At 42.7% G+C, this 12240-nt stretch overlaps 1 protein-coding gene across 1 annotated transcript; it reads left to right on the plus strand.

The window, feature by feature from the left end:
- Nucleotides 1-10838: 10838 nt before the first annotated feature.
- LOC147980586 (E3 ubiquitin-protein ligase Os03g0188200-like) lies at nucleotides 10839-11614 on the plus strand. Its single transcript, XM_087516919.1, has one exon. The coding sequence runs from the start codon at nucleotides 10959-10961 to the stop codon at nucleotides 11337-11339; it is 381 nt and encodes a 126-aa protein (XP_087373045.1). The 5' UTR covers nucleotides 10839-10958; the 3' UTR covers nucleotides 11340-11614.
- The last annotated feature ends 626 nt before the right edge of the window (nucleotides 11615-12240 follow it).

Below are 12240 nucleotides of genomic sequence, written 5' to 3' on the forward strand. Positions count from 1 at the left end.
AAGTGAATTAAACTCAACAATATTGATAGCAACTACTCCTACAAGTGCCTAGAGGCTATATCATGCATTAAAACTATTTTTGACCACATAAATTTGACATGCAAGCTCAAGAACAGGGTCACCTAAGCAGCAAAAATTTGCAATAAATAAAGCACTAGAACAAAAACTAATTGGACCATTGGAGGAGTCACATACCAAAGAACAATCCCCCAAAGCAGTTTTGTGAATGGAGCTTTGAGCAAGGAGATCAAAAATGGCAGCAAGATGAGCAAGAACTCGGGTTTGAGCTGGCTAGTGATTTTTTCTGGAGCAAGACGAAGTGTGTGGGTGCAAGGATAAGTGGAGGGGACCCACGTGGGGTCCACAAGGCAGGGGGCGCGCCCTCCACCCTCGTGGGCACGTGGCTGCTCCCCTTGCTGTGTTCTCGGTGCCTAAAATCCTCAAATATTCTAGGAAAAATCATATTTCATTTTCAGAGCATTTGGAGAACTTTTATTTTCGGGGTATTTTTTATTGCATGGATAATTCAGAAAACAAACAGAAAATACTATTTTTGCTTTATTTAATATAAATAACAGAAAGTAAAAAGAGGGTACAGAGAGTTGTGTTTTCTAACTTCATCCATCTCATGCTCATCAAAAGGAATCCACTAACAAGGTTGATCAGGTCTTGTTAACAAACTCATTTCGAATAATATGAAACCGGAGAAATTTCGAATGATGCTAGGTTACCTCAACGGGGATATGCACGCCCCCAACAATAAGAATATCATATTTCTTCTTGACAGTAGGAAGAGGAAATTCAAAACCTCCAATAGTGATTGTTGAAATTTTTCCAATAGAATTGATACTGTGGACTTGAGGTTATTTCCTCGGAAAGTGTACCGTATGCTCATTACCATTAACATGAAAAGTGACATTGCCTTTGTTGCAATCAATAACAGCCGCTGCAGTATTCAAGAAGGTTCTTCCAAGAATAATGGTCATACTATCGTCCTCGGGAATATCAAGAATAACAAAGTCCGTTAAAATAGTAACGTTTGCAACCACAACACGCACATCCTCACAAATACTGACATGTATAGCAGTTGATTTATCAGCCATTTGCAAAGATATTTCAGTAGGTGTCAACTTATTCAAATCAAGTCTACGATATAAAAAGAGAGGCATAACACTAACACCGGCTCCAAGATCACATTAAGCAGTTTTAACATAGTTTCTTTTAATGGAGCATGGTATAGTTGGTACTCCTGGATCTCCAAGTTTCTTCGGTATTCCACCCTTAAAAGTGTAATTATCAAGCATGGTGGAAATTTTAGCTTCTGGTATCTTTCTTTTATTTGTAACAATATCTTTCATGTATTTAGCATAAGGGTTCATTTTAAGCATATCAGTCAAACACATACGCAAAAAGATAGGTCTAATCATTTCAGCAAAGCGCTCAAAATCCTCATCATCCTTTTTCTTGGATGGTTTAGGAGGAAAAGGCATGGGTTTTTGAACCCATGCTTCTCTTTCTTTACCATGCTTCCTAGCAACAAAGTCTCTCTTATCATAACGTTGATTCTTTGATTGTGGGTTATCAAGATCAACAGCAGATTCAATCTCTACATCATTGTCATTGCTAGGTTGAGCATCAATATGAACATCATCATTAACATTATCACTAGGTTCATGTTCGTTACCAGATTGTGTTTTAGCATCAGAAATAGAAATATCATTGGGATTCTCAGGTGTGTCTACAACTGGTTCACTAGAAGCATGCTAAGTCCTATCATTTTTCTTCTTCTTCTTAGAAGAACTAGGTGCGTCAACATTAGTTTTCTGAGAATCTTGCTCAATTCTCTTAGGGTGACCCTCAGGATACAAAGGTTCCTGAGTCATTTTACCCCCTCTAGTCATAACTCTAACATCATTATCATTTTTCTTGTTATTCAATTCATTGAGCAAATCATTCCGAGCCTTAAGTACTTGTTCTACTTGAGTGGTAACCATAGAAGGATGTTTACTAATAAGTTTAAGTTCACCTTTAACACTAGCCATATAATCACTCAAGTGTTCAAGCATATCAGCATTGCGTTTCAATTGTCTACCAACATAAGCATTGAAGTTTTCTCGTTTGACAATAAAATTATCAAACTCATCTAAGCATTGGCTAGCAGACTTATAACGAGGAATATCACCTTCATCAAATCTATAGAGAGAATTTACCTTTACTACATGTGTCGGGTTATCAAGACCATGTATTTCTTCAATAGGTGGTAAATTCTTAACATCTTCAACTTTAATACCTTTTTCTTTCATATATTTCTTTACCTCTTGCATATCTTCAGGACTGAGAAATAGAATACCCCTTTTCTTCGGAGTTGGCTTAGGAGTTGGTTCAGGAAGTGTCCATTTATTTTCATTAGTCAACATATTATTCAATAGCAATTCAGCTTGATCAACAGTTCTTTCCCTGAAAACACAACCAGCACAACTATCCAGGTAATCTGTGGAAGCATCGGTTAGTCCATTATAAAAGATATCAAGTATTTCATTTTTCTTGAGAGCATGATCAGGCAAAGCATTAAGTAATTGGAGAAGCCTCCCCCAAGCTTGTGGGAGACTCTCTTCTTCAATTTGCACGAAATTATATATTCCCCTTAAAGCAGCTTGTTTCTTATGAGCAGGGAAATATTTAGCAGAGAAGTAATATATCATATCCTGGGGACTACGCACACAACCAGGATCAAGAGAATTAAACCATGTCTTAGCATCACCCTTTAATGAGAATGAAAATAACTTGAGGATAAAGTAATAGCGAGTTTTCTCATCATTAGTGAATAGGGTGGCTATATCATTTAATTTAGTAAGATGTGCCACGACAGTTTCAGATTCATAGCCATAAAAAGGATCAAATTCAACCAAAGTAATTAACTCAGGATCGACAGAGAAATCATAATCTTATCAGTAATAAAGATAGGTGAAGTAGCAAAAGCAGGGTCATATTTCATTCTAGCATTCAAAGACTTTTCTTTAAGCTTAGCTAATAATTTCTTAAGATTAGATCTATCATTGCAAGCTAAGAAGTCTCTAGCAGTTTCTTCATCCATAACATAACCCTCGGGAACAACAGACAATTCATATTTAGGGGGAGAATCTTCATCATCACTTTCATCAATATTATCAGTTTCAATAATTTCATTCTCTCTAGCCCTAGCAAGTTGTTCATCAATAAATTCACCTAACGGCACAGTAGTATCAAGCATAGAAGTAGTTTCATCATAAGTATCATGCAAAGCAGAAGTGGCATCCTCAATAAATGCGACATATCAGAATGAATAGTAGGTGTAGGTGTCGCAAGTTTACTCAAAACAGAAGGTGAATCAAGTGCAGAGCTAAATGGAAATTCCTTACCTCCCCTCGTAGTTGAGGGAAAAATATTGGTTATTTGATCTTTCAAGTTCTTCATAGTGATAAGCAGATATAAATCCCAAGTGACTCAAAAAATAGAGCTATGCTCCCCGGTAACGGCGCCAGAAAATAGTCTTGATAACCCACAAGTATAGGGGATCACAACAATTTTCGAGGGTAGAGTATTCAACCCAAATTTATTGATTCGACGCAAGGGGAGCCAAAGAATATTCTCAAGTATTAGCAGATGAGTTGTCAATTCAACCACACCTGGAAACTTAATATCTGCAGCAAAGTATTTAGTAGCAAAGTAATATGATAGTAGTGGTAATGGTAGCAAAAGTAATATTTTTGGTTTTATAGTGATTGTAACAGTAACAACAGAAAAGTAAATAAGCGAAGAACAATATATGAAAAGCTCGTAGGCATTGGATCGGTGATGGAGAATTATGTCAGATGCGATCAATTATGCAATAGTTATAACATAGAGTGACACAGAACTAGCTCCAGTTCATCAATGTAATGTAGGCATGTATTCCGAATATAGTCATACGTGCTTATGGAAAAGAACTTGCATGACATCTTTTATCCTACCCTCCCGTGGCAGCGGGGTCCTATTGGAAACTAAGGGATATTAAGGCCTCCTTTTAATAGAGTGCCGGACCAAAGCATTAACACATAGTGAATACATGAACTCCTCAAACTACGGTTATCACTGGTAAGTATCTCGATTATTGTCACTTCGGGGTTAATGGATCATAACACATAATAGGTGACTATAGACTTGCAAGATAGGATCAAGAACTCGCATATATTCATGAAAACATAATAGGTTCAGATCTGAAATCATGGCACTCAGGCCCTAGTGACAAGCATTAAGCATAGCAAAGTCATAGCAACATCAATCTCAGAACATAGTGGATACTAGGGATCAAACCCTAAAAAAACTAACTCGATTACATGATAAATCTTCTCCAACCCATCACCGTCCAGCAAGCCTACGATGGAATTACTCACGCATGGCGGTGAGCATCATGAAATTGGTGATGGAGGAAGGTTGATGATGACGATGGCGACGGAGTCCCCTCTCCGGAGCCCCGAACGGACTCCAGATCAGCCCTCCCGAGAGAGTTTAGGGCTTGGCGGCGGCTTCGTATCGTAAAACGCGATGAATCCTTCTCTCTGATTTTTCTCTCCCCGAAAGTGAATATGGAGTTGGAGTTGAGGTCGGTGGAGCGTTAGGGGGCCCACGAGGCAGGGGGCGTGCCCAGGGGGGTAGGCGCGGCCCCACCCTCGTGGATAGGGTGTGGGCTCCCTGACGTGGATTCTTTCGCCAGTATTTTTTATATATTCCAAAAATAATCTCCGTTGATTTTCAGGTCACTCCGAGAACTTTTATTTCTGCACAAAAATAACACCATGGCAATTCTGCTGAAAACAGCGTCAGTTCGGGTTAGTTCCATTCAAATCATGCAATTTAGAGTCCAAAATAAGGGCAAAAGTGTTTGGAAAAGTAGATACGACGGAGACGTATCAGACACTATCACAGAGGGGTTCACCACTTCCATTGGTGCCTCTCCGATGATGCGTGAGTAGTTCTTTGTAGACCTTTGGGTCCGTAGTTAGTAGCTAGATGGCTTCATCTCTCTCTCTCTCTCTTGATTCTCAATACAATGGTCTCTTGGAGATCCATATGATGTAACTCTTTTGCGGTGTGTTTATTGGGATCGATGAACTTTGAGTTTAAGATCAGATCTATCTTTTTATATCCATGAAAGTATTTGAGTTTCTTTGATCTCTTTTATGCATGATCTCTTATAGCCTCGTATTTCTTCTCCGATATTTGGGTTTTGTCTGGCCAACTTGACCTTTTTATCTTGCAATGGGAAGAGGTGCCCGGTAGTGGGTTCAATCTTACGGTGCTTGATCCCAGTGACAGAAAGGGAACCGACACGTATGTATCGTTGCTACTAAGGATAAAAAGATGGGATCTATATCTACCACCATAGATAAATGGACCTCGTCTACATCATGTCATCGTTCTTATTCCATTACTTCGTTTTTCCATGAACTTAATACACTAGATGCATGCTGGATAGCGGTCGATATGTGGAGTAATAGTAGTAGATGCAGGCAGGAGTCGGTCTACTAATCTTGGACGTGATGCCTATGTAATGATCATTGCTTGGATATCATCATAATTATTTGAGGTTCTATCAATTGCCCAATAGTAATTTGTTCACCCACCGCTTTGCTATTTTCTCGAGAGAAGCCACTAGTGAAACCTACGGCCCCGGGTCTCTTTCTCATATTATTTGCCTTCGAGATCTATTTTATTTGCTTTTATTTTCAGATCTATTAACCCAAAAATATAAAAATACCTTGCTGCAATTTATTTTATTTGGTGTTCGATCTATCAATATTTACAACTCTCTCCCGTCCACACGCTGTTTCTGGCGCCGTTACCCGAAAGGGATTGACAACCCCTTTAACACGTCAGGTTGCGAGTGGTTGTTATTTATGTGCAGGGGCTGTTTACATTGTGTTGCTTGGTTCTCCTATTGGTTCGATAACCTTGATTTCATATTTGAGGGAAATACCTACCGCCGCTGCGCTGCATCATCCCTTCCTCTTTGGGGATAAAACCGACGTAGCTTCAAGCGACATCAGTGGGCATATATATAGGAGTACATAATCAATTCAGAGTACAAGACAAGTTAGAAATAAATCCTAGTCTATCATATACTTCCTAATAATCACGATACTTGATGTCTACTACGCAACCTTCTTCTTGTAGACTCGTGTTGGGCCTTCAAGCACAAAGTTTTGTAGCACAGTAGCGAATTTTCCTCAAGTGGATGACCTAAGGTTTATCAATCCGTGGGAGGTGTAGGATAAAGACGGTCTCTCTCAAACGACCCTGCAACCAAGTAACAAAGAGTCCCTTGTGTCCCCAATACACCCAATAGAATGGTAAATTGTATAGGTGCACTAGTTCGGCGAAGAGATGGTGATACAAGTGTAAGATGGATGGTAGATATAGGTTTTGTAATATGAAAATATAAAAACAGCAAGGTAACTAGTAACAAAAGTGAGCAAAAACAGTATTGCAATGCTTGGAAATAAGGCCTAGGGTTCATACTTTCACTGGTGCAAATTCTCTAAACAATGGTAACATATTTGGATCACATAACAATCCCTCAACATGCAACAAAGAGTCACTCCAAATTTCCTATCACGGAGAACATAAGATGAAATTGTTTGTAGGGTACGAAACCACCTCAAAGTTATTCTTTCCGATCAATCCATTGAGCTATTCTTATAAGTGTCACAAACAGCCCTAGAGTTCATAGTAAAATAACACCATATGACACACACCAATCAACCCTATTGTCACCTAGATACTCCAATGTCACCACAAGTATCTGTGGGTCAATTATACGGTATGCATCTAACAACTTCAGATTCATAATATCCAATCCAACACAAAGAACCTCAAAGAGTGCCCCAAGATTCCTGCCGGAGAAACAAGGACGAAAATGTGCATCAACCAATATGCATAGATTACCCCAATGTCACCTCGGGAATCCGCTAGTTCAGTGCCAAAACATACGTCTAGTGAATCAATAGAACACCCCATTGTCACCACGGTATCCGACGCAAGACATACACCAAGTGTTCTCAAATCCATAAAAGTATTCAATCTGATAATAGTGAAACCTCAAAGGTAAAACTCAATTCATCATAAGAAGATTGGGATGGAGAAACAACATATGATCCAACTATAGTAACAAAGCTCGCGGTACATCAAGATCGTGCCAAATCAAGAACACGAGAGAGAGAGAGAGAGATTAAACACATAGCTACTAGTACATACCCTCAGCCCTGAGGGTGAACTACTCCCTCCTCGTCATGGAGACCGCCGGGATGATGAAGATGGCCTCCGGTGATGGTTTCCCCCTCCGGCAGGGTGCCGAAACGGGCTCTCGATTGGTTTTTTGTGGCTGCAGAGGCTTGCGGCGGTGAAACTTCGATCTAGGTTTCTTTCTGGGGGTTTCGGGATTTATAGGAATTTTTGGCATCGGTCTAACGTCAAGGGGGTGCTCAAGGGTCCCACAAGCCAGGGGCGCGCCCCCTAGGCTTGTGGACTCCTCATCCACCTCCTGACCTAGCTCCGATGCTCCGGGGTTCTCTTTTGGTCCATAAAAATTCATCGTAAAGTTTCAGCTCGTTTGGACTCCGTTTGATACTCCTTTTCTGTAAAACTCAAAAACAAGGAAAAAAACAGAAACTAGCACTGGGCTCTAGGTTAATAGGTTAGTCCCAAAAATAATATAAAGTAGCATATTAATGCATATAAAACATGCAAAATAGATAATATAATAGATTGGAATAATAAAAAATTATAGATACGTTGGAGACGTATCAATACTCAATAGGATCCCTAACACGACTACTATCATTGTGAGGGATGGTTGCCGCCACAACCACTCATCGGGTTTTTTTGTTTTGCATGCAATCCATGAGAGAGAAAGAGAGAGGGAGAGAGGCGGAGACAAATGGGCTAACAGAACATATAGTAGTGTCATATATGGCATACAAGTTAAAGTTGATACCAAATAAGGCATGGTTCATCTTTCAGGGCCACCAGAGGCATCACTTTATTTTTCTAGTGTTAAATGAGGAATTCTCTCAGTTTACATTATGGACATTCATGATGTGGGCTTATCGGGGGCACCCGCCCTCCCTGATGTGATGTAGGATATTTGTGACAAACGGTCTAATGAAAAGAAGGGAAATAAGAGTAAGCTAACCAGTGGCAATGATGAGGTGGTGGCATTGAAGTAGCACATGGCGCCCAACAGATAATGAAAATCCTATAGGACTTAGAGAAAGGTTGTGCTTGGATCTAGCAACACCAATGGGTGACGGTGAATCTCCATCGGGCGATAGGTATGTTGTGAGACAAAAGGGGATTAGGGTGACGAGGCACCGAGGAGGCGAAGGAGGTTGTCTCATTTACATTCTGGACGTTCATGATGTGGGTTTACCGGTGGCACCCTCCCCACTCCTTGAGGTGATGCAGGATATTTGTGGCAAAGGGTCCAATGAGAATGGAAATAAGGGTAAGCTAACCAATGACAATGATGAGGTGGTGGAGGTGAGGTAGCATTGGGCATCCAACAGGTAATGAACGTCCCACGGGACTTAGAGAAAGGTCGTGCTTCGACTTAGTAACGCTAATGGGTGACAACGAATATACGTCGAGTGAGAGGTGAGGTGAAAAGTCGTGCTCCGACCTAGCAACACTGATGAGAAGAACAAGGGAATGAAGGGTAAGCTAACCAATGATAATGATGAGATGTTGGCGGTGAGGTAGCACAGGGCATCCAACAGGTAATGAACGTCCCATAGGACTTAGAGAAAGGTCGTGCTCCGACCTAGCAACACTAATGGGTGACGACGAATCTACGTCAGGCGAGAGGTGTGTTGTGAGGCAAAAGGAGACTAGGGAGACGAGGCGCGGAGGAGGAAGGGCCGAAGAGGAGAAAAGGAAGGAGGAGTGAGGTGGGCAGTTGATAGGAGAGGAGGGAGGAATCGCGGGTAGCATGGACAAACAAGAATATGAAATGGTGGGGGAGTTGAGGCACGCAGGGGCAGGGGCAGGGGCAATCAGTCCCATTTTTCCTTTGGATTTTTTTGCAGGAAAACTTCCGACCAATTCATCACGCTATGGTAATGCAAAGAACACATAAATAATAAAACTTAAATCCATTTCCATAGACCGCCTGATGACGACTACAAGTACTGGAGCGGGCGGAAGGGGCGCAGCCGTCATCACCCCTCCCTCATCGGATCCGATCCAAACTTGTTGTAGTTGACAGTCGGGAAGTCGTCGTGCTAAGACCCCATAGGACCAGCGCACCAGAATAACAACCATCGCCGATGAGGAGAAGTATAGATCGAAAGGATCCAACCTACACACACACGAACGAAGACGAACAAAGACTGGATTCAACCGGAACCACCGACGGCCAGCACCAACCGAACCATATGAGATCCGCTGGAGACACCTCAACACGCCCTCCGACGACACTAGACGCATCACCGTGGCGGGGTCAGGCGGGGAGAACCTTATTCCATCTTCAGGAAGCCGCCACCACCTCGCCTTCCTGTGTAGTACATGAATTCTAAACGAACTCATAAAAACACCTAAAAATGAAGGAAAATCCCTCCCTCCGGCAAGGTCGGGGTCCACCGCACCTCCATGACCCTAGGGCCGTTGGAGACGAGACGGGCCGGTGGGAGGTAGAGCAGCCCTAAGTTATTTCTTGGGGAAGAGGCAGAAGAGGCGGCTTTTGATTTTAATCTTTATATCTTTTGAACCAAAAGTATAAATTAAGTTTCGTTTGCATATTCATGTTTCTTGTGATGAGGGCGTTCAAATAATATCCATTTTGAATATATTTCGATGAGTTAAAAAAACATTAAGTTTTAGTTGCTGAAACTTGATGCAAGTGAACAACAAATACTTAAAACTTGGTATGAGCAAGCGAAGAAAACTTATTTTCGGAACCTAAAACTTCAAACTTTTTGTGTGCCCCATACGAAATCCAACGAGTTTGCGGATCATGAGGCAATCAGTCATTTGCTGGGCAGGTGCGTGTCCCCATAAGTTTCCAATGGAGTGGGATCATGCCCTAGTGGTATATTGTGAGGGCAGCGCCCTACTCGTGTACACATAGTAAAAGAATACATTGGAGTTCAGTGTCATTCAAAGTGTACACTTTTGAACATGAAACCCTACTTATATCTTCCGATAAATAAAGATCTCTTTAGCGACTCATTTTCTTGTGCTTCACCCATGCATACCCTTGATCCAGAGACTAGAAAATGAATTCCACGACCAAACAGCTCCGCATATACGTGCTTAAATAGCCCAAAGCGTCAAAAGCCCAACGTGATTATACTTTCTTTCCCAGACCAACGTGCTTATACTTTGCAGAACTAAAGCTTCCGTAAATAATTCAGTATTTGGGGGCAAAGCATTGCCATCTTTGCATGGCCTACGTGTAAATCCAACCAGCGCTCGTGATTAACAACTCAAAATCTCATAATTAATTATACGGCTAATTAGCGCACGACTGCACGTGATGCCCCCTCCCTCTGCGCCACCGTCAACACGCAGGCAACGTACGTGAACGACGTAGCACGATCGATCTTCTGTTTTGGGTCGTGTCACTGAACGGATTCCTCTTGCGGTCAGCGCCGATTGCGGTGGATTCCCCGCGGTAGTTTGTTTGGCTAAGATCAGATCACACGTACAGTAGTACTTATCCGATTCTGGGGTCCTTTCCTCTGGCGCGGATCTGTTTCCTCTGCGGAACAAACGTATCAGAGGATGTGGAAACGAACTACAACAACGACAAACTTCTTGGGCTTGGACTGCACCCAGTACGACTACTGCTCACGCTCATATGCGGAGATCTGGCACGTACTAGGTAGGCACGTGCCGTCACAACTCACAACAACACGCGGCGACTTGATCCCACGGGCGCACCGATGGTTGACTCCGGCGTGGCGATAGCTCTCGGCGTGGTCGGGCTCCTCGTGGCGGTGCTCGCGATCGCCTGGGCGGTGCGGTGCGCCGTCGCCCGGCGGCGCGCCGAGGAGGCGAAGCAGGCCGTCGGCGTCGGCGCGGGGCTGCTGGACAAGGAGGCCGTCGTCGTCGACGTCGAGGCCAAGCGCGAGGAGCCGCCGCTCTGCGCGATATGCAAGGGGCCGCTGGCGGCGGGCGGGGGGAGGTGCCGGCGGCTGCGCGCGTGCGGCCACGTCTACCACGCCGAGTGCGTCGACCTGTGGCTCCAGCGGAAGCCGATCTGCCCGCTGTGCCGGGCCGGCGTCGTGCTCTCGCGGACGGACATCGTCGACGCCATCGTGTGAGCCGTCTGTGCAGGTCGTCGGTGCGGCGCGGCGCGGTGCACGGGCACGTGCGTGCGCTCTGCGCCGCCGTACGTCCTTCTGCAGTCCGCACACGCGGCCGTGTCCTCATCCGCGACCGTGCGTGCCTGCGTGCGTTGGGGAATTTTGCTCCTGACATAGGAAAACAATACTGGTAGTAGTTTTGTGTATTCGGAGGGAGGAAGATACTGTATTTGTTTCGTTGGTTCGCTCGCTTGTACTCAAGGATACGTGCAAGCACTTTTTGACAAGGATTTCTTTAGTGGTTTTTGACAAGCGTTATCTTACAGAAACACTAAAAATCTAGCATTTTTCATAGCAATTTATATTGGTGTGATGATGACCAATTTAGGTTGCAAGCACCACAATTTTCTGTAAAAAAAATGAATTGAGGCGGATTTGCCATGCTCATCATCTAAACTCGTCATCCTCGAAGAACAAAGATTTAAATTGCTAGCTATATATGTGCTATAGGTTTTTGGGCACCATGCTACCCTTTATTTTGAAAAAAAATAAGAATACATATTTGAAAGTTTCAGAAAAAATCGAAAACAGTTATGTGAAAACTTGTATGTATTCACTACGGATCCATGAAATTTGTTTCAAAAAAAATGTAATTTGTAAGTTGTACAAAAAAACAAAAATCTGGCCCAAAAACAAAAAAAGTGGCCTATTTTGAAAATACATATTTGTCTTCTCTTTCAACAAACGTGTGAAAGTAAAATCTTGTGAAATTTTGCACATAAGTAGTATACATGTGTGTGCGTGTTTACAGGAAAAAACAATTATTTTGCGCTTTAGAAAATGGTTTCTTTGAAACGGCCACCGTGGTGCTCGTGCACAATTAGCAATTTTTGCAAATAGTTGTGCTATTTGGCATAGC

Source organism: Triticum urartu, chromosome 3A (genome assembly GCF_056163025.1).
Source record: "Triticum urartu cultivar PI428250 chromosome 3A, HENAU_Tu73, whole genome shotgun sequence".
Classification (NCBI taxonomy): Eukaryota; Viridiplantae; Streptophyta; class Magnoliopsida; order Poales; family Poaceae; genus Triticum; species Triticum urartu.